The sequence below is a fragment of the Phoca vitulina genome, unplaced genomic scaffold (genome assembly GCF_004348235.1).
Source record: "Phoca vitulina isolate PV1807 unplaced genomic scaffold, GSC_HSeal_1.0 scaffold52, whole genome shotgun sequence".
NCBI lineage: Eukaryota > Metazoa > Chordata > Mammalia > Carnivora > Phocidae > Phoca > Phoca vitulina.
This window is the reverse complement of record NW_022589755.1, coordinates 6,968,577-6,989,926: the sequence shown is the minus strand read 5'-3', so window position 1 is coordinate 6,989,926 and position 21,350 is coordinate 6,968,577. Positions and strand designations below refer to the sequence as shown.

The window sequence follows — 21,350 nt, the reverse complement described above, 5'->3', positions numbered from 1 at the left end:
ACAGTGCAGCAGGCCCTGGAGAACTAGGGCTTGGAAGCTTCCACCACATGGGACCAAAGGAAGTTGCACTTACTGAGGTGGAGAATGGGGGGGGGAGGGGAGAGATGGGAGGCCTTGGGAGGACTTACTGGACCACGAGAGGGCTCTAGAGCCCTGTGGAGAAGTTACTGGAGGTCAGAAGGCTGGAATCGGGGGTTCTGAGAGAGAGGACAAGGCCTGAGCCAGTGCTGTGTGGCCTGAGGGGACAGGGCTGGACACCTGTTGCGTGGGGAGGGGCTGGCCTAGTAACTGGGTGGGACCCTCCAGGAAAGCAGGCCCTAGTGAGGATGCTGGAAAGCTGCCTTGTAGATTGGACACAGAAAAGGAAATAGAGATTAAGATCACTTGGTCATAGGGTCTGTTGTACCTTCTCTCTGGGTCTCTCCCCCCCCCCCCCCCCCCCCCCCCCCCCCCCCGGTCTTTCTGTCCTCTGTCTCTCTGGGCCTCTTGTTTTCCCCCATCCCATGATCTACCCCTCACCCCCAAGATCTCAGTCCTTTTTCAGATCGTTTTTGTCTCCCCACTTCCTCTCCCTCTACCAGTGAGCACTTGTGAAGAAGCCACCTCTCTGCCAGCGGGGCCTACTGGAGGCTAAAGGTCTTTAGGCTGAGGTATGAAATTTGGTGAATGAGTAACTCAGGCCCCATTGTGACTGTGTGCCTGGGGTAACTGCCCCTCCCCCAGAGACTCTCCCCGGAGACACCAAGTAGGGGGAGAGCTGACAGATAAGATAGCAGTGAGGGGAGACTGAGTCAACTGCCCAGAGAGGGGCCAGTATGACCACAGGCAGGAGACCAGGGAAAACATCAAGGCAACTAAAAAGACCGTAAGACTCGGAGACAAAGCACACTCGCATCTTGGGGGAGTGGGCCAGACCTGGTTCCCAGCCAGGCCTAGTTCTCATGGTCCCAGCCAGTTTGCAGTCTGCCATGGACACGAGGTCAGTCAGTGGCCCCACCCCGCCTCTGCCTGAGACCCTTCCTGCTGAGTTCAGCATGACTCAGCACGGCTGCTCCCCTGGCCACGGGCCCAGGTGCCCCTTAAGGACCCCAGATACCAGCCTGGTCCAGCAACCTCTGGGTCAGGAGACACCCCCCTGCCTGGGCTGTTTGGAGTGTCCCCCCTGTAAAGCAGGCCTCAGTGGCTTCAGCTCCCCTGCCCAACCCCCACTGGCTACCCTCATTAGGGCACTGAAAATAGGGTCAAGTTCCTGTCTTTCTCTCCTTTTCCCCCCTCTAGGACGGGGAGTTCCTTGAGGGCAGAGTCCTGGTTTGAGCCAGCTCTGCTTCCCAGACACCAGCCTGCAACTGACAGACTTAAAAAATGTACATTGGTTAAAGACACATCCCATCCACAGGTCTGCAGACCCTCCTTGTTTCCCCAGAACCCAGGGCTTCTCTTTGGGAGCTTCAAGAAGCATGTGTTAAGCAAGACAGGGACTGCTTCAGAGCCAAAGAGAATTCCAAGTCTCTGGCTGCCCTCAGAATAGTCTCCAGGAAAAGCAGCGTGAGAGACCCTAAAGCTTGAGTGTCATTTCAGCCTTACCTTACGCATGTCAGCTTCCAGAAAAACAGGCCCCTGAAATAGCCCCAAGGTATTCCAAATGGCCCAATCTTTCAAAGGCTCCACAGAACTCCTACCTCTTAGAAAATTCCTTACGAGGCTTCCAGAAATATCCCAGTCCCCTATGGGGGGGGGGTGCAGGAGGACCCCCAAGGCTCTAGAACTGTCCTTTTAATCTTGAAGATCACTTCATGAGTATTAAGACACACACACCACCACCACTTCTCTCCCAGGGGAAGATTCCAGAAAATAAGGACTTCCAACCTGAGCTCTAGTGCTACAGAAATTCCCAATCCTTGAGTGAACCCCAGGGCTCCAGGTCCCCCCTTTCAATCCATCTATCAGAGAGATCCCCAAGATTCCAGAAATATCTCACCGCACCGCCTTCCAAACTTCTTAATGATCCGGGGACCCCTTATCTTCCAGAGCAAACCCCAGTCATCTGGAGGTCTCCGCACCTCTTGAGAAACCTCCAGGGCGCCAGAAAGGTCCATGCTCTAAGAGACAACCCCAGAATCCAACCTACTTTCCTGAGACAAACCCAAGACTCCAGAGTCATAATTTTCCAGGGCTCCCAGTGTCCCCATCAACCTTCCACCTACCAGGGAGACCCCCACAAACCCGACGTCCCAGAATCAGCCCCATGACCCTTACACCCCCGCAACCCACCCCCCACCTCCGCTTCCCCATTTCACAACAGCCTCGCGCTACTGGCGCGTGACTTCCCCACTTCTGGGCGGGGGTCTGGGACTCCTATCAGCTCGGATTGGTCAATAGCTGGTCCTAAGCCCCGCCTTCCAGCACCGCGGATTGGCCGATCGCTCTCCCTGAACGGCCCACCCCCGAGGGCCCGCGCGCTATAAAAGAAGCCGCCTTGGCCGCGGTCTCTAGCAGTGCGCCCGGCGGTCCTGCGGATCTGTCTCTTGCTTCAACAGTGTTTGGACGGAACAGACCCAGGGACGCCCCTCCAACCAGCCAACGACCACCCTCCAACCTCTTTTCCAGTCGCAACCTTGGGAGCCATCTTCTTGGCCACCTGCTGCCTCCGGGACCAGCCAACAGCCAATTTCGAGCTTACCTTACCACCAATCAACCATGAGCTCCCAGATTCGTCAGAATTATTCCACCGAGGTGGAGGCCGCCGTCAACCGCCTGGTCAACATGCACCTGCGGGCCTCCTACACCTACCTCTCTCTGGTGAGGGTCCCCAGGACGCCCCCAGCCTAAGTTGCCCCCAAGTGCGCACCTCCGGCCCTCTGCGCACGCGCTGGCCGCCTTTGTCCCGTAGGGTAGTCGGAGGGCGGAGTCCGGGCTCCTGGGCGGCCTTTCTTCCCGCTAACCGTTTTTCGCGCTTCCCATCCCGCAGGGCTTCTATTTCGACCGTGACGATGTGGCTCTGGAAGGCGTGCGCCACTTCTTCCGCGAGTTGGCTGAGGAGAAGCGCGAGGGCGCCGAGCGTCTCTTGAAGATGCAAAACCAGCGTGGCGGCCGCGCCCTCTTCCAGGACGTCCAGGTAAGTAGTGTGCGGGCGGCGGACTACAGGTCCCAGTAGTCCGTGCGCGCGCCCAGCGCCTTGACCGTCGCGGTGTAGGCCCCGCGTGGGCTTCTGGACGATTGTGTTCGCTCTTGTGCGGCGCAAAATGGAGGCGCGCGCACTTTCCCGAAGACGTAGCTGTCCACACCGCAACGGGGTCTCCTGGGATGGGTAGTTGTAGGAGCCTGGGCGTGATGGATGCAAGCCCTTAGACGCTTTTGCGGTCTGTTTAGCTAGTCCTGAGCCCTCTGTCCTCTGTACAGAAGCCGTCCCAAGATGAGTGGGGGAAAACCCTGGACGCCATGGAAGCTGCCCTGGTTCTGGAGAAGAGCCTGAACCAGGCCCTTTTGGATCTGCATGCCCTGGGTTCTGCCCGCGCAGACCCCCATGTAAGTACTCCTTCCATCCACATTTAATTGGGCAAATTTCCCTTTGAGCCTCGTTTCCCCATCTGTCACACTGTGGATGCATAAGTGGCAACGTTTTCTCCTCTTCTGTCACTCAGCTCTGTGACTTCCTGGAGAACCACTTCCTAGATGAGGAGGTGAAACTCATCAAGAAGATGGGCGACCACCTGACTAACCTCCGCAGGCTGGCCGGCCCCCAGGCTGGACTGGGCGAGTATCTCTTCGAGAGGCTCACTCTCAAGCACGACTAGGTGGAGACCAGCAGCCTTTGAGGGGGCCCCTCTGACAGCCCCCTGGTGCCAGAGCTTGTGCCTCAGCCTCTCCCTGCAGCCACGAGACAGCTTTTTAACCACCCTGGAGCCCTCCCCCAAGCCTTGGACCAAGTGGAAACAATAAAGCTTTTTGCAGCAGCTGGTGGTTTGGGGTGTGTTTTTGTTGTGCTTGCGTGTATGGTGTGGGAAATGAGGTGGTATCTATTTTCAGAAGGCCTGTAGCTGGACTGCCCTGGCAGGGAGCTGGGTGTTGGCCCCGCGTCCCATCTTTGCTGTTACTCTAAGCTCTAATCTTAACCTGGGGGGGGGGGGGGGTAGCAGCTTCTCCGCTTGGCTGGGCTGTTAACTGTCCTTCCTACAGTGCAGAGCCTAGACTCCAAGGACAGTCTAGGAAGACCTAGGCTTGGTAGCTGGAAGCAGGCACTGTTAGAAAGAACAAAGTGTAACCAGAAACGGGATCTGATGAGTAACAGTTGTCAAGCAACAGGAGCACGTGATATGCAAGAGGTGCTGAGCTAGGGGTTCGGAGCACAGCACAGAAACGGGATGTGAAACTCGGGGATTAAGTTCTCCCAAGTGGGAATCGAAGGCTTAGCAGGCAGCTGCTGGGTCCAAGCTACGAAACTGAACTCTGACCCCCTGCCCCTTCTCTGGTTTTGGTCGAAGAATCTAAGAGGAAGTGGCTCCTGGACACTTGTTCTTTCGGACACTCAGCACCTGCTGTTGTCACCACACTTCGCTGGCCACTCATGATTCTGGCGGGGGAGGGGGCTTCTGTGTGTCCATCACCAACACAGTTAACAGGAAGGATGGTCACACATGCAAATCCAGTTTTCTACTCCCCTGAGACGTGATTGGCTCAGAGGTGCACTCCTAGCGAAGACTAGAACTGAAAACATTTTTCCCGGAAAATAGAGCCATTCAGGGGACAGTAGGGCTAAAGTCCAGAGGCCACTGTCCTTGAAACATGTTCTAAGCTAGTGCTGTCCAATAGAATTTTTTGCAATGATGAAAATATTCTGGGGGCGCCTGAGCGGCTTAGTCGGTTAAGCATCTGCCCACGGCTCAGGTCATGACCCTGGGGTCCTGGGACCAAGCCTCATGTCAGGCTCCCTGCAGTGGGGAGTCTGCTTCTCCCTCTGCCCGTCCCCCTGCTCATGCCCTCTCTTTCTCTCAAATAAATCTTTAAAAAATAAAATATTCTGTATTTGCGCTGTTCAGTTGTGTAGCTATGAGCCTTATGTGGTCACGGTGACTACCGGGCAGTTGCATGTGGCTAGTGCTACTGAAGAATCTGGTTCATTTAAATAGCCACACAGGGCTTGTGGCTACCCGTGGGTCTTTTTTTTTTTCTAGTGACACAGCCCCTTTGAGCCAAATTTTTGCCCGCCTGCAAGTCCCAATGAAACAGAGGTGCCTTCCCTTGAAATAAAACTAGAATCTAGAATGGCAATCCAAGTCTCTCCAAGACAGCCGAATGAGACAAGGTATTAGGGACTCGGGTGGGCAGGCGGTGGGGGGCGGGGTGGGGGGGGCGCGGAGAATAAAGGAGGTAAAAAGGTAGAGAAGCCAAGAGGAGGGACGGGCCGGGAGCGAGGCCCAGCAAGCCCTCACAGTGGACCAAACCTGAGATTCTTAAATATAGGTGTATTTTTTCATCTCTGGACACACATCAATCACACCCCGTTCTGCCCTCCCCGTCCCAACTGCAAACCAAGTGCAACAGACACAGCACGGCACACATGAAGGGCCCCTCCCTTTCACCAAAGCTGGGGGCAGGGCACAGCTTAAGGATGGAAGAGCCTGGAGGTAAATACGAAAGTTCTAGAACCTAGGGGCTTCAGTTCTAGACCAGGGGAAAGGGACCAGGAAGCAGCACAGTAGTAAGGTTCTAGATTCAGCAGCCGGGACCTAGACCCCAGTGGTTTCGTGGTGGGCCTAGGGCTTGGGGCTTGTGGCAGGGGTAGACAGCCAGTTCTGTCCTCAGCAGGGGGATTCCCTGGAGGGGACAGGAATCTCAAGATAGGGAGGAGAGCTCAGACTCAGGGAAGAGGAGAAAGGTCTGGTTCAGAAAAGGCCAGAGAGGCATCTAGACCAAGACTGCATATTCTCCAACAGGAATGAGAAGCTAAGTGGTTCCGCACCACCACCACCCCATTGGCCAAAGTGCGGAGAAAGAGGAGAGCAGGGGTGGAGGGGCCCTCCAGGCAGAGCCAGACACACCAGGGGAAGAGCCAGATCAGAGTAAACAGGGGAGTGCCCTGGTCTGGAGCCTGAGTTCTGGAGTTGAAATGGAGGACCTTCTGCATTCAGTTAAGTCCCTGAAAGTGCCCCAGCTTTGGACTTGATTGTCTCATTAGCAGGGAAACCACATGGTTTCCAGGGCTTGCTGGACCCTGGGCCAGGCCTGAGCGTGGATTGGTCTGTGGGCTATAAAATTAGCAAGCCACAAAGGACTCTAGGAGCCCCTGCCCGGAAGGCAACAGACCAGGTTTCCTAAAACCTCTGGCACCATGGCAGGGAAATGGCAGGTTCCTGGCCCCCGGTGCCTGGGCCAGGCCTGAAGGACTCCAGGGCGCAGATTATGCATTCTGGAACCCAGGAAAGGCACGGCGTTGTGGATTCTGGAGTGTTGGGGATTCCGAGAGGGGAGCTAGAGGGACTGGAGTGTATGGCGGAGGGGGCGGGGCTGTGGACCCCCAGGAGGGTTCGGGATCTGGAGTGGGGTTTCGGAACAGCGCCTTTCTGCATCCACCCTCTGGACGAGGGCGGCAGGATGGGCTGGCAGTGTGGGGCACCGGACTTAGTTGCGCTCCTCGCCCAGGGAGCTGGCAGGGCTGAGGGGCTCGCTGGGAGTGCTGAGCGAGCTGGAGGGCGCCGTGTCCACCGAGCTGCGCTTGCTCCCGCCGGTGGAAGAGGCGCAGGAGGCGCGGCGCGGCCACTCGGGGGCGCGGATGTTGCGCCGGTCCTTGGCTGCCTCCTCGTCCTCGTCGTAGCGCTCCCCGTCTACGTCAGGCGGCCCGTCCCGGGGCTCCTCCTCATCCTCACTCTGGTGCGGGCTTGAGTGTCGTGACAGCGAGGGCGATGGTGGCACTGAGGCCGGCCGTGGGTAGCGGTAGCCCTGGGTCTGCGTTACGGGGGGGGGGGGGGCGGCACAAACCGCAGAGTGAGCAGAGGCCTCCTACGGTTCCCCCCCTCCCCCGGACCTTCCCACTCCAGGAGGGACGCGCCCCTACCCCAGCCCTCTAGCTCCGGGCGCATCAGAGAGATCGGGGTCCACTCACCGCGTCAGCCTCGTGGGGCTCATAGGTGAAGTGCTCTGGAAAGGCCTTGGCCAGCGCCATGTGGCGTGCACACATGTAGTACTTGGGGAAAAGAAAGGGAGGGGGCATCAGGGAACGCGAGCCAGACCCCGCCCCCGGCAGAGATAGAAGGGGGCGGACCCTAGCCACACTCTATGCAAATGAGCACGCTCCGGCACCTTCCAGACGGCCCCTACGCCAATTATCCATCTTTCTGGCTCCACTCCTTAAGTAGATAAGCAGAGCTGTGAACGGACTGTCTCAGAGCCACACCTCATTAACAGGGGCAGAATTCTTAAGTTGGTTATCTCTTTCGCCATACACTTATGCGAGGAAGGTAATTGCCACCAATGTGGTCTATCTGCAAAAGCTGGTTAATTTCTTAAAGGGACAGCGACTGTTACAGGTGGAAGGAGGCTGCGTCCCGCGGCAGCCTTGGAGGCTGAGGAATGAGAGACCCAGAGCCGGAAGCGGCCGATTCACCAGCAGAGGACGTGGGAGGGAGTCATACCCGGCCTAGGTATTTCCAGTCCAGAAGGTCTGAGAGGCGCTCCGTGCGGTTTCGCTGGATGATGCGCTGCCGCCGGCTCTGCTGGCAGAAGCTGTAGAGGAAGGAGGTGAGCTGCGAGCAGGAATCATCCAGGCTGCGGAACCGCCGGTCCAGAATGTAGATGCCTGTGGGGGCCAGGACGGGGGCTTAGAAATCAGACCAAGGAAACCTTCATTCTTCCAGGGACTCTCTGGAGCCAGGACTCCTCCTCCCCCCGGGACCCAGGAGCCCACCCCTTCCTCCCCCTGGATCCAGGAGTCTCGGCTCTCAGTCTGGGCACCGACCGTAAGCTGAGGGGTCTGCAATGTGTTCCTCCATGAAGCAGCCGAAGCCGGAGAGGTTGGTGGAGATACTGGGGATGCCCATAACCGTGCACTCAGCTGCAGGAAGGCATGAGGAGGAAGGTCCACTTAGCTTTCCCCTTTGCAGCCTCTTAAATCGCAATAAAAGCCCCAACAGCGCCCTCTACTGACACCTTAAGCAAATCACTGAGCCCACAAAACCAGGCTGCACATTAGACTATCGGTCTGTTTCTTCCTTCTTTTTTTTTTAATGTTCTGTTTGTTTGTTTTTAAGACTTTTTATCTTTTTTTAAGATTTTATTTATTTAGGGGCACCTGGGTGGCTCAGTCGTTAGGCGTCTGCCTTCGGTTCGGGCCATGGTCCCGGGGTCCTGGGATCGAACCCCGCATCGGGCTCCCTGCTCAGCGGTCTGTGTCTCTCTCTCAGAGAGAGACAGTGAGAGCGGGAACACAAGCAGGGGGGGTGGGAGAGGGAGAAGCAGGCTCCCCGCTGAGCAGGGAGCCCGATGTGGGGCTTGATCCCAGGAGCCCGGGATCAAGACCTGAGCCGAAGGCAGACGCTTAAAGACTGAGCCGCCCAGGCGCCCCTAAGATTTTTTATTTATTTATTTGAGAGGGAGAATGAGCAGGGAGAGCAGCAGAGAGAGAGGGAGAAGCAGGCCCCCCACTGAGCAAGGAGCCGGATGGAGGGCTCCATCCTAGGACCCTGGGACCCTGGGGCCATGAGCCAACCCAAGGGCAGATGCTTAACCGACTTAGCCACCCAGCTGCCCCTATCATAGTCTGTTTCTCAGAAGGGAAGCTAGGAGGCTCAGAAAAGGGAATTTCCTTGTCCCAAGGCTTCAGGATGAGGAAGAGTCTAGAGTTCGGCAATAGGATGCTGAATTATTAAGTATGGACTCTGTTCCCATGTCTACCATTTTACTTAATCCTCACAACCTGTAAGGTATTTTCTTGTGCCAGATAGAGTGGGCTGGTTAATCATAGCTTCAGTCTATCTTTTTAAAAAGATTTATTTATTTGAGAGAGAGAGAGACACACAGCACGTTTTGGGGGAGGGGCAGTGGGAGAGGGAGAAAGAGTCCCATACAGACTGTACTAGGCCTGGAGCCTGAGATCAGGGCCTGAGCTGAAACCAAGAGTTAGTCACTTAACTGACTGGCGCCCCAGCTTCAGTCTATTTTGACAGGAGGTAAGAGAAGGGCTCTCATTCTGCCCTGTTTAATACCCTAAACAAGACTGAGAAATGCTTCAAGCAGTTTATTATTATTCAAATGTAAGTGTTCCTAAAAACCCGCGTAACCTGCAAACGCAGGCTCAAGATATAACAGGGCTTATGGGGAAAAATAGGGTTGGGGCCAAGCACACAGAACCTCGTCATCACTGTAACCATGACAGAAATAAAACTGGGAAAATCATCATCCTAATTATCATGAAAGCACGGTTTAAGGGATTTGTTAAATTACTCATAAATTAAGAAAAACTACAGCAAATGTGTTATTGCCTTAGCCTGAAAAACATGAAGGTAACTTGATTGAAAAGTGTGTGAGATAGGGTTGAGTTTGGGGCCACAGCAGAATGTCCCTAAATGAGGGAGAATTGCAAATAAGGTCCAAGTTGGAGCCTGTGTCTCTAAAGAGAGCCAACCCTTTCCTAAAAGAGGAAGGTGGAGCAGATGGGCCCTGGGGACATCTCAGGGAGCCTTGGCCACATTCTGTCGTGTGAGTGAAGTATGCATTCAGCTGTTATTATTTGGGGGGCCAAATATCAGCCAATGGGGGGAATCACACGTGACCTCTAATTATGCATCACATGAGCTACTGTGTCACAAAAACACATTCTGTAGCAAAACAGACTGTTGACATCGTCCCTGTTTTGCAAAGGAGAGCTTGGGGCACAGAACGGGGCAAGTGCCTCAATCGATCATGCCTGATCAGACCAGAAGCCCACCACCACGCTGCACTCACCCGGCGTGTAGCCCCAAGGCTCATAGTAGGAAGGGAAGACCCCAAGATGGCAGCCACGGACAAATTCCTCATAATCCACGGGGAGCAGAGGGCTGGTGGAGGAGAGGAACTCTGGATGGAAAATCACCTAGCCGTGAAAAAAGAAGAGTTCAGCCCAAGCGCCTTATTTAGCTACTCCCTGGGATCCTGGAGTGGCCCAGAGAGGGCGAAAGACTTGTCTAGAGTCACCCAAGTCAGTGGGAGGACAAGGATTTGAATCTAAGTCTGCCTGCTTAAAAAGCTAAGGTCCTTTCTAAACACAGCAATCCTTTGATAAACTAGGGGAAAGGGAGGATGTGAGGCCCAGGTTCCCCCTACCCCCACCCCACCCCACCATGCTTAACCCTCCCTGACCGTTGTCCTCACCTTGACCCTGTCGGCACTACTATTGAAGAGCCCAATTCGGCGGATGGTGGTCAGGATAGGGTCCGAGGAGTCGTCCAGCATGTTGTGGGTGCACACGGGGGGGAAAGACTGCCGCTGTAGGGGCCACAAGTGGGATGGGGGTCAGAGAAGGGACAGGGGCTCCTTAGTTCCCTATGAGCCATGCTGACCCTGGGGAGACCACAGTTCCCACCAGGTTGTGGGAACCACAAGCCTAAGAGATTAGGAGTTGTAATCAATGGGGCAGAGACTTTGCCAATATGGTAGCAAGCTTCAGGGGCTGCCGGAAGTTGCAGGTTTTCTGTTTGGGTTTTGTTGGTTTGTTTTGAGAGAGAGAGAGAGAGAGAGAGATGGGAGGGAGAGGGAAAGAGAGAGAGAATCTCAAGCAGGTTCCATGCCCAGCACGGAGCCCAACGCAGGTCTCGATCTCACAACCCTGAGATCATGACCTGAGCTGAAATCAAGAGTTGGACGCTCAACTGACTGAGCCACCCAGGGGCCCTTAGTTGTAGTTTTCTTATGAAAATCCTGGCTCGCTTTCTCTCCAAGTTCCCTTTACTCTCCATCCTGTAATTCCCTCCACCTCCACTCCCAACCAAGGCCCAAAGAAACCACAATTCCCAAGAGTCACTGGAAGAGGCCAGATCGAGGAACTCCCATGTGCTGGGACAGATAGTTATTGGTACCTCTTCCATCTCATGAAAAGTTCTGCTCACCTTCAGTTGCCCTCCAGGGGCTGCAAGAAACTACAACTCCCAGCAGCCCCATGGCAGATACATCCTCAGGGAGACCGACTGCCTTAGGGACTATTGGAAATTGTAGTTTGGCCAAAAGCACATCACACCGTGTTTGTGCACCTTGGCTTATCTAGGTTTCCATTCCCCAGGAAATGGCTCACCAGCCCTGCACAGGTACCAAAGATTCTTGACTCCAGAGAAGAAAAGAACTCTACCTCCCAGAAGCCTCTGGGGCTAGGGAAGACTCCATGAAGCAGGGGCCGCTGGGAGTTGTAGTTCTCATTCTGTTCTACCATGTTCCTCTACGGTTTCCCATTTGCCTAACGGCGTTAACCTCAGGAATCTGAAGAAGCTACAACTCCCAGGAATGTTTGGGGACTAAGACACAGCCAGTGGGATAAGAAAAGCAGGGGCTGCTGAGAGTTTTCAGTGTTCTTCTGGTAATGACAAGTGTTTTAGCGGACCTTCTGGCTCTAATGAGTACGCAGCTAGTTTGCAGCAAGACCCAGGGACGGCAGGGACTTGTTCTCCTTTTGTGGCTCGGTTGGCTTCCTAAAGTTTCCTTTCACCTTTTGTCCTTTGACCCTAGAGACTCAAGGAAATTACAACTCAAAGAAAAACAAAACAAAAAAAACAAACAAAAGAGAAAGAAAGAAAGAAAAGAAGGAAGGAAGGAAAGAAGGAAAGGAAGGAAGGAAAGAAGGAAAGGAAGGAAGGAAGAAAAGAAAAGAAGAAAGAAGAGAAAAGAAGGAAGGAAGAAGAAAGAAAGAAAAGAAAAGAAAAGAAAAAGAAAGAAAGAAACTTCAATTCCCAGCAGCCCGTGTAGCAGAATAAGCCATGGGAAAACAGGCTGCCCTCAGGAAACTGAATGTCTACCAGTCAGTTCACACCTTCGGTGGACTTAAGAATTGATGCCCTGAAAAGGGCTGCCAGCTCTCGGTTGAGGGGTCCCAACCATACCTGCGTAGCAAAGATGGCTCTCTTCATCATGGTGAAGTCCTCCTTATCCAGCATCTTGTTCATGTCTGGGAGGCTCCCCCTACAAGGTGAGCGGGGTACACGTCTGGGAATCAGGGGCGAGGAGAGCAATTAGGGCCCAGGAGGATGCAGGGCTGGGGGTGGGACACTCACACCAGCAAGGACTCGTAAAGTTTCCTTCCAAACTTCTCTTTCACAGTGTTGGCCGTATCCCTAGAAGAATTAAAGCCACAGCATCATATACACATACCAGCTGCCATGTGTTGTTAGGTTTGTGGGGCAGCTGGAAAACCGAGGTCTGAGCGGAGAGGCCCTGGGGATTCTGAGCTGGAGGACAGGGAGCTGGGAAACGGGCCCTGGAAGGCTCGAATCCCTTGTGCTTTGCATCAGCTGTGTGGCCAGGGACAGGTGGCCTTCCCTCTCTGACGTCAGTGACTCATCTGTCAGACAGGGATAAAAATAGAACCAACCTCATAGGTATGCAGTGAAAACTTGATGAAGTCATGACAAAAAGGGCACAGTGCCTGGCACAAGGCGAGCCTTCCAGAAATGTCAGCTATTTTTAGGACTTGCACTAGTCCTGACAGAGGCAATGCTGAGCACCATTTTATAAAAAGGGAAAATTGTGTTCTGAGAGAGGAAACTTGAGGTACATGAGGGAAGCTAGCAATTAGTGACACTCTACAGCTTCATTGACATTTCCTCGGCTCATAATTGTCTCATAGCTCGGGCCTCATTTTCTACCCCATCTCCCTCCAGCACACTGCTCCAGCCCCACTGGTCTCCTTGTGGTTTCTCAAACACACCCCAGGGCCTTTGCATCTGCTCTCCCTCTGCCTGAAATGCTATTCCCCAGATACACACAGGGCACCCTCCCTCATTTCCTCTATTGCCATTCCTCTACCCAATGGCACTTTCTCAGGCCTCTCCTGACAACTCCATGTCCTGTCTCATATTCCAGTCCTGCTTTATTTTCTTGCCAGAGCACTTTTCAAAAGATTTTATTTTTAAGTAATCTCTACACCTGACATGGGGCTTGAACTCACAACCCCAAGATCAAGAGTCACATGCTCTACTGACTGAGCCAGCCAGACGCCCCAGAGCACTTTCTGTAGAACTTTCTAGAATGTGAGCTCAGTGGCGAGGGCAGGGATCTTCTCTTGTCCCCAAGGCCTGGAACAGTGCCTGGTACATGGTAGGTGCTCAACGAGTATCTGCTGGCTGATGAATGGGTTTTGCATTTGATTGATTGATCTTCCCTCGTGTCCCCAAGGCCTGGAACAGTGCCTGGTACATGGTAGGTGCTCAATGAATATCTGCTGGCTGATGAATGGGTTTTACATTTGAGGAAACTGAGGCTTGGAGAGGCAGAATTATTTGCCCAAAGTCACAAGTGGCACAAGGGGGACCTCGCCAGAACCCTGGTTCTGCGGTCACACTTGTCCTGCCTGCAACTCCTTACTACCCCTGAACTGGAGGCCTCTCAAGCAAGCTACTTCCCTAGGAATTGGTGGGGCGAGTTGCTTGTGTTCCAGAGAACAAAACTGAGCCTCCCGAAGCACAAAGCTGGAAGTGGGAATGGCAGGGCTCCTGGGCCCAGGGCTGCTGACCAGAGCTGCTTGCGCACAGCCTGGCCTTTGAGGGTTTCCACGTTGAAATTGTTGGTCCGAGCTGGCATGATGAAGAAGGCGACCACTGTCTGCTCACTGCCGTTTACCTGGGCAGAGGAAAAGGCGTGGGGTTGGAGGGAGGGGTTCAGAATCAACCCTGAGGCCACCTACCCTTTTCCGCCCATCAAGACCACTATGGCCCCGCCATGCCTCTTCCTGTCAAGGAGAACTGAAGCTACCATCCCCACGGGGACTCTGGTCTGCTGTCTGGGTCTCGACACTTCCCCATTCACACATGGGTGTCCCTACGCCCCCCCCCCCCCTTATGTCCTGATTTCCTCATCCTCTTTTCGTGTCCTCACAGACAGCCCAGGCCTTACTCTGAGCAGATAGTTGAGCCGGGCCAAGGCCTCTAGGAAGACGTCGGCCCCCTTGTTAGAGAACTCGTAGCGGCCAGCGATAAAGAAATACAAGGTCTTGTCCAAGTTGAAGTCCAGGTGCCTAAAAAAGCCATAATAAGGCAGGGTGAAGCCAAGGGTGGGGGACCCTGTAGCCCTCGCCTTGAAGCTACAAACCCCAGCAGCCACAGGGGCAAAGAACAGCTTAGCAAGAGCAGAGGCACCATGGGGACTCCTGGAAATTGTGGTTCTTCTTTCCTTGGATGGGGATCCATCCCTCAATACTCAGCCATTGTTCTGGGGTTCAGGAGCTCAAGAGGCTGAGCCGCCGGCTATTCTGTCTCTTACACTCAGGACGTGGGCTCCCAACCCCCTCCTCTCTCAAGACCTAGGTATCCGGTCCACGTACCCATAAAAATGGCCCCGCACAAACTCCTGGATTCGAGCCTTGCTCTGAGCATGGAGGTTCTGGAACTCATGCATGGCGGAGAACTTCTTCACATTCAGCCCATTGGGGGTCACGAAATCTGGGGTTGGGGGAGAAGGTCCATGTTTCATTTTTTTTTTTTTAAGATTTTATTTATTTATTTGAGAGAGAGAATGAGAGAGAGCACGCGCGTGCGCATGAGGGGGGGAGGGTCAGAAGGAGAAGCAGACTCCCTGCTGAGCAGGGAGCCCCATGTGAGACTCGATCCCGGGACTCCAGGATCATGACCTGGGCCGAAGGCAGTGGCTTAACCAACTGAGCCACCCAGGCGCCTGAAGGTCCATGTTTCAGATCTTCATTTATTCATTCAGATCAGTGTGCCTGAATGAATAAACAAAGGAAAGACTCCTTTCCTTGAACAATGTCTTTGCTTTAGAAGCTCCAGCTGTCCTGCCACTCGGATGCCTTCTTGCCCAAAGTTACCTGCTTCTGTTCACAAGCACAGCTACAAATCCCAGCAGCCCCTGCAAATGGCTAACCCCATAGGGAAATGATCCACCTTGGGGCCTCTGGGAGTTGTAGTTCTCAACCAATACACCTGTTGAGAATGGGTACCGTAACTCGGTTAGAATAACTGGTTCCAACACTGCTCTTCTCAAAATCAAAACCCAGTGAAACTCCGTTCCCTTCCGAAAGACCGAAATCTACATTAGCCAATAAAATAACTTTACCATCTTGAGATTAATGTCAAAGAAATGACACCTCCCATTAGTCTCTAGGGCGTACAGCCAGGCAACTTCATATTCAGGTCACCAACTTAGGGTCTTCTGGGAGGTGTAGTTCTTTGCTCTCTACAGTTAAAAAAACTGGTCTAGGTCTTAGCACAGACTACCTCATTCATGTCTAGGGACCCCAGCCTATACCCTACCTGGTTTCCTCTTGAGTAGGTGCTGAGCCTCGATGGCAGTGATCTGGGACACAGTAGTAAAGACGTGAGCGCAGTGGGCTGCTGCCCGCTCCATGCAGTAGCGGTGATAGATTTGCCTCTCACCTGCTTCCTTGTCCACATTGAACTGGGTGGGAAGGGAGGGCAGTCAGGGTGGAAGAACTGGGGAGAAGACTGGAGGTCTAGACTCCAGGGTCCTGGGGGTGGTTGGGGCTGGAAACTGAACTCCTCCTGGGTCTGAGGGAGGAGAGGGCTGAGGACTTGGGACTCCTGGGTCATGGGAGAAAAGGAAGCTTGATCCCCCTGGGCTGTCCTGAAACACTCGGAGCCCCCCTGGGCCACATTCCCGGCTCACATTCTCCAGGTTGTTGTAGAAGTCCACAGCACCTGCGCACAGGTATCGTCCCAGGAGCGTGGCGTGGGTGGTGAAGATTGTAGCCACAGGCAGCCGCCGGGCCCGGCACAGGCAGAGTCCAACGCCCGCCAACCACTCGTGGAAGTGTGCAACCACATGCGGCTTCTCCTCGTTCTGGGCTAGGAACTAGGGGGCAACAGGAACAGGGCCAACATGTCTCCCCGTATGTGCTTGTAGGCAATTGACAATCCCCCAAGGTGGACAAGGAAGCAGGGGAGAGCTATCACCACTCCTGCACAGGATGGATGGTCACCCACTGCCATCCCCCTAGAATAAGGAACTGTAAATCCTTGAGACGGCCAGACCAGCAGACCCCATCCCCAAAGGCTGATGGGAGCTGGGGTTTTGGTGTTGGTTTTTTTTTTTTGGCCAATCTTCTAAGTCCCAGCAGGGCTGAATTGGAAAGCGTCCCCAGGTCCTGCATGCAATTCCTGGAGACTCTTTATCTCAATCAAGAGTAGAACTGTACCCAATACTGGCTAAAGGACTACAACTCCCAGAATGCCCTAGGAATAGCCAGTTCCTAGACTGTTTTCCCTGTGGCATTAGAAGTGAAGTTTCCTGAGCCTTTTAAAAGCTAAGGGGGGTCAGAACCAGGATTCCTGGTTCTCATATAGGCTGGAGATCCCCAAACATCCAGGGTCCCAATTCAGAGCTAAGTCCAGCCCCTATCAGACTAGAGAACTACAACTCCCAGAATTCCCTGGTACAAACCCTCCAGCCAGGCCAGCACCCCCAAAAGCTAATGGCTCAAAAATCTTACACTTGGAAGATTAGAGTGAATGAAGTTGGGGTTGGGAGTTTGAGTCTCTGAGGAAAACAAGAGTCTGGGTCCCTGGATGTCCACGTTCCCAAAGTTTAGAGCTCATGCTTGGAAAAGGACCTCCAGCTCCCAGAATGCCCTGGGAGAAGCCAGCCAGTCTCTGGCCCCCACCCAGCCACCCCCTGGCCAGGGGCTGATGACCATTGCAGTTTGGGGCCAGGGTCGGAAGGAGTGACATGGGGAGGGGCAATGGGGCCTACCTCACCCAGGAACCAGGTGGTGAGGAAGCCAAAAAGGACGGCGTCGTTGGCCTCACGGTCGTACCAGGGCACCCCGATGTTGCAGGTGTCCCAGAGCTCCCCCTTCCAGCGCTCCAGGGCCCAGGCTGAGGCCCCCACATCCAGGAGCACCACCAGGGGGCCCCCCTCGATCAGCCAGCGACCGAAGTACACCTGTGGGGCCCCCACGGGAAGGCTCAGGGCTGTGGCCACACGTCTCTGGACTCAGCACCTGGGGCTCTCCTGGCCACAGGCAGCTGCCTTCCCAACCCAGTTCTTCCACCCTGTTTCTGTATCTGCTGCTAATTTCTCACCCGCTGCCTTATTTCTCTATGTGCTGTTAGGTATTCCCACCATGATATTTTTCCATCAGTTATATTTACCCTGTTCCTTGCTTAGTTTCTATAACCACTACCCTGCTCCTCCCCACTGCCTCTTTTCTCTACCTATAACCACGCATTTGACACGTCCTCTCTGTGCCTCCACTGCCTTGTTTTTCCACCCTTATGACGTCTCCAACCTGCCGCCTTGCTCCCGTGTTTGCTGCCACTTCTCTCCTGCGGACCCTCGCGTTGCTTTCTCCCATGATCTTTTCCTTCTGCTGCAAATTCCTTCCACTGGATGCTTCTTTTCCTGTTCTCCCTGCCCTATTTCTTCCACACCCGCTGCCTGGCGTCTGACGCTTTCACCATAAGTTTGTCACTTGCCCTGCCCTGAGGCCCGTTTTGTACTCTGCAGCCACCCCTTCTGACACCGGCTGCCCTCTTTCCTTCCCCAGGGGCTGCATTTTTCTACCCACTGCCCCATCTCTAAACCTCGCTGGCACATTTCATTCTGCATCTGCCACGTTCCTCTGGTCGGTGACTGCTTTCCTTCCGAGATGACAGCCTCGGGTTCTGGGCCTGCTGCCATGGCCCCGGCCCTGTGCAGGCATCGAGCAGTCCTATGCCTCCCCCACCTGGCTTTTCCCAGCCCCGGGGAGCCTGACTTTGATGCCCTGCCCCTCCCCCTCCCAGCTGTGGTCTGCCCTTTCGCTGGGGGGGAGGGGGGCTATTCTTAGGCCCCCAGCACGTGGGGAGCAGCTGCCATGGGGGAGGGCTGGGCTGTCCTAGGGTTCCTTAGGGACACAGCTGGGCCTACCTGGACTCCAGACCCCACCCCAAGCCAGAGGCTGTGAATGAATGCAGCAACCACTGTACTTCCTCCCTCCCAGACCCCAACCTGTCATGAGGTCGAGGCCTGCTACTTCATGGTCACCTCTGCAGGCAGCAGTGATCAATCTGTGCTCATCCTTTGGTCCTCATCTGGAGCCCTGGGACGAGATCTCCCCTCCTATCTTTAATTCCTGGCTCTGCCCCTCTGAATCTCTGCCCCTCTCCCACTCCCCCCACCCCGGGTCTGCTCGCCTAGCTCTCTTCTCTTCATTGGTACTCCATCTTCCTCTCCCTTCTAGGGCCTTCTCCCTGAAACATCGGGCTGTTTGTCTTCTTCTCTCTCCCTAATTGCTCTAGCCCCTGGGGCTATCATCACCTTTTGGGACACTCAATCACTCTCTATCCATCTGTCTCCCTTGGTCTGCCTGTCCACCTCATTGCAAGCTTGGCTGTTTACAGTAATGATGATGATGATGACAGCCATGATGACAGTAGCTCATACACAGTGCTAACTGAAGCCAGGAACTGAGCTGAAGACTTTATTAACTAGTGCATCCTCCCAAAAACCATACAAGGTAGATGCTATTAGCAGGTTTATTAGCCAAGGTCACAGAGACAGAGAGTGGAGAAGGTGACTTTGAACTTCAGGCTCCGGAACCCCTACTCTGGCAACTCCTGCCTCACCCCAAGCCCACCTGCCCTGGGTTCTATCTTGCTGGCTGTCTTTCTATCTAGATCTTTTTCTCTCTGTGGGTCTGACAATCTCGGCCTCTAGGAACCATCTCTCGGTCTATCTTGTACCTGCTGTCTGTCTGTCCATTCACCAATGTCTTATAGCTTGGGGCTCACCCACCCATTTCATGGGGTCCTGCATCTGTCTGAGTGTTTGTTAATCTTACCTCCTCTGTGTCTGCTTGAGAAAGTACTGGGTCATCCTGTGTTTCTGTACATGCCTCTCCCTCCCCAGCGGGCTATCCGCCCCCTTCCCCATTGTCCCTTCCCCATCTGCTGCTCCCACCCTAACTCTGGGCGCCCACCTCCCTACCCTCAGCCAGGCCATGTCCTACCTTGCAGCCTTTGCTGTTCATGCAGTCCAGTGTCTTCTTCAGGGCCGGGGTTGGGGGCTCGAGCAGTTCCACCTGGGTCCTCACACCCTGCTCCGTGTAAGGTCCCACCAGGTAGTAGTTGTCGCCCCACTCATCCCCTGTCACCTTCGCCTTCGTCTGCAGCACCGTGTAGATGCCTCCCACTGTGGGCCCAAGGGTGTGAGGGCAGGCCCCAGCCGAGGTCCACAGGTCTGGGACCTGGGGTGGGGGTGGGGAGCATGGAAGGTGCTGGGGCCCTGGACTTCTGGCTTAGAGGGAGGAGGGGACTGGAAGCCCATACTTCTCAGTCAGAGGAAAGTAAGATAGGAGTTCGAGGGCAGTACTCTCGGGTCTAAGGGAGAATGGGGCTCAGGCTAAACTTCTGAGTCAGACAGGAAAGGGCTAGGGACCTGGGCTCCGGGTCTGAGGGAATTAGGGACTGGGGTCCCAACGATGAGAAAAGCTGACAAAGATTAGCAGGACCCAGATTCCCGAGTTCCCAGCTTACAGGAGCTGGGTTTAAATTCTCAGTCAGGCTCTAGGTCACAGTAGGGGAGAATCTCTCTTCATGGCCCTATTCAGATTCCCACAGTTGCCTAAGAGAAGGCTGAATTGTCATTCGGTGCCCCCCCAGGGGCTCTGCTGAACTGTCCCCCAGTCTCTTTTCCCCAACTGAGGACACACATGCAGGGCCCTGCTCCTCCCATGACTTCACTCCAGACCCAGGAGTCTGGGCTCTCAGCCTCCTTACCTACTGGAGCCTGGGCCCTGGTGTTACATGGCTCCCAGTTTGAGGGCCGCCTGCCGTGGTGTAAGACCCGGTCCCATTCTCTCCCAAGACTCAGCAAAGCAAAACCCTAGCTCCCTCCAGCCCCAGCTGGTTTTCCAAACCCAGAACTTTAGGCCCTTCAGGGCCTGGGACGCAGGAATCTAGGCCCCCAGCCCCTCCCATCCTTGGGCCCAGCCCCTGACCAACCTAGGACTTCCCAGGCTTCCCTCATTCCAGTACGCATGTGTCTGAGGCCCCAGGCTCCCCTACTCTTAGAAACCTGTAGCTCATACCCTCGGCTCCCTTCAGAGCCTAGGCATTCAGACCCCAACTCTCTCTGACCCAAAGATCTAAGAATTAGAGTCTGCAGCCCCTCCCATCTTTACTCTCAAGTGGCCAGCGCCCAAATTCTGCCACCACGACTCATGCATCCTATCTCCCAGTTGGCTCTCTACCAAATCCGGAGTTATATCCCCAGACTCTTCTCCCCAGGGCCGCGGATCTGAAACCCAGCCACTTCCCAGGTTTGCACTAGGAAGTGCCAACCCCCCCCCCCCATCTCCTTCCCTGTTCAGGACCCAGGTCACTGGTCTCTCAGAAACCTCCCTCCAGGACCTAGGAATCTTTCATTTTAGCCCCCTCTTCCCTAGGACCCAGCAACTGGACTTCGGCCTCTTTTCCTTTTAACAGTGAGGCGGCTCATCCCCACCCCGCCAGGGTCCAGGAGATATACCTCGGCCCCTCCCCAAGGACACAGAAGTCATAGGCTCCTTGGCCAGAACCCAAGAGTCATGCCATGTAGTCCTGTCCCTGTATTACTCAAGAGTGCCGGCTCCCATCGCCCACTGCCCTCCTCGTCCGCGACCCACCGCCTGGCGTGCTCACCCTTGTTGGCCACCTCCCAGGCCACCTCGAAGAGCACTGTGTTCTCCAGGTCGAATTCATCCTCCCAATCCTCCAGTCCTGGCAGGGAGGACATGGACAAAGTGCGACTTAGAGGCATGGCCGACGCGTGAAGGGGGCTCCAGGGGCCACAGGTGGGGGCTCCAGAGGTGTCTGGGGAATGCAAAGGGCAGGGCGCGGGGCCAGGTAGCTACTGCCCAACGGGAAGCTTGCAACGCCCTCGGCTTCCTATTGCACGACCGCACCCCCGCCAGGGAGGGCCAGGCCCTAGGCAGGACGCGGCCGCAGCGTCACTGAGCCTGGTGGGGCCCCTGCAGTGAAATCTTGAGGCCGCCCGGAGGTGGGGTCCGCCCCCCGACCAGAGCCATTGGCCTGTGCCCGGGGGAGGGGGCTGACGCATCTCCTCATTGATGAACAAGGTAGGGTTTACTCTGCCCCGCCACCGTAGCGGCCAATGAGAGCTTTAGGGGGCGTGGCTTCTCGCTGCGCTAGCAGATTGGCCCTCAACTCTGTCAATCCTAATCTTGA

At 54.9% G+C, this 21,350-nt stretch overlaps 2 protein-coding genes across 2 annotated transcripts; one reads left to right on the top strand and one right to left on the bottom strand.

Moving 5' to 3' along the window:
- Window positions 1–2,453: 2,453 nt before the first annotated feature.
- On the top strand, window positions 2,454–3,953 carry FTL (ferritin light chain). Its single transcript, XM_032388316.1, has 4 exons — window positions 2,454–2,799; window positions 2,969–3,115; window positions 3,400–3,525; window positions 3,642–3,953. Exons 1-4 carry the CDS (start codon window positions 2,698–2,700, stop codon window positions 3,792–3,794), a joined length of 528 nt encoding a protein of 175 aa, XP_032244207.1. The 5' UTR covers window positions 2,454–2,697; the 3' UTR covers window positions 3,795–3,953.
- A 1,383-nt stretch (window positions 3,954–5,336) lies between these two features.
- On the bottom strand, window positions 5,337–20,922 carry GYS1 (glycogen synthase 1). The gene is made up of 16 exons (XM_032388448.1): window positions 20,805–20,922; window positions 19,133–19,314; window positions 16,894–17,085; window positions 15,811–15,996; window positions 15,438–15,582; window positions 14,492–14,609; window positions 14,065–14,185; window positions 13,685–13,791; window positions 12,228–12,287; window positions 12,057–12,135; window positions 10,342–10,455; window positions 9,937–10,063; window positions 7,952–8,047; window positions 7,629–7,792; window positions 7,100–7,180; window positions 5,337–6,942 (listed from the first exon to the last, which is right to left on the bottom strand). Exons 1-16 carry the CDS (start codon window positions 20,920–20,922, stop codon window positions 6,619–6,621), a joined length of 2,214 nt encoding a protein of 737 aa, XP_032244339.1. The 3' UTR covers window positions 5,337–6,618.
- Window positions 20,923–21,350: the final 428 nt, after the last annotated feature.

Excerpts from the sequence above, each read along its gene's own strand:
- GYS1 (XM_032388448.1), bottom strand. The coding sequence starts at position 20,922 with ATGCCTCTAAGTCGCACTTTGTCCATGTCCTCCCTGCCAGGACTGGAG. Across the intron at positions 19,315-20,804 it reads CTGGGAGGTGGCCAACAAGG|TGGGAGGCATCTACACGGTG; the intron begins GTGAGCACGCCA and ends TTGGGCCCACAG. Across the intron at positions 6,943-7,099 it reads AGCCCCACGAGGCTGACGCG|ACCCAGGGCTACCGCTACCC; the intron begins GTGAGTGGACCC and ends CCCGTAACGCAG.
- FTL (XM_032388316.1), top strand. The coding sequence starts at position 2,698 with ATGAGCTCCCAGATTCGTCAGAATTATTCCACCGAGGTGGAGGCCGCC. Across the intron at positions 2,800-2,968 it reads CCTACACCTACCTCTCTCTG|GGCTTCTATTTCGACCGTGA; the intron begins GTGAGGGTCCCC and ends CCCATCCCGCAG. Across the intron at positions 3,116-3,399 it reads CCCTCTTCCAGGACGTCCAG|AAGCCGTCCCAAGATGAGTG; the intron begins GTAAGTAGTGTG and ends TCCTCTGTACAG.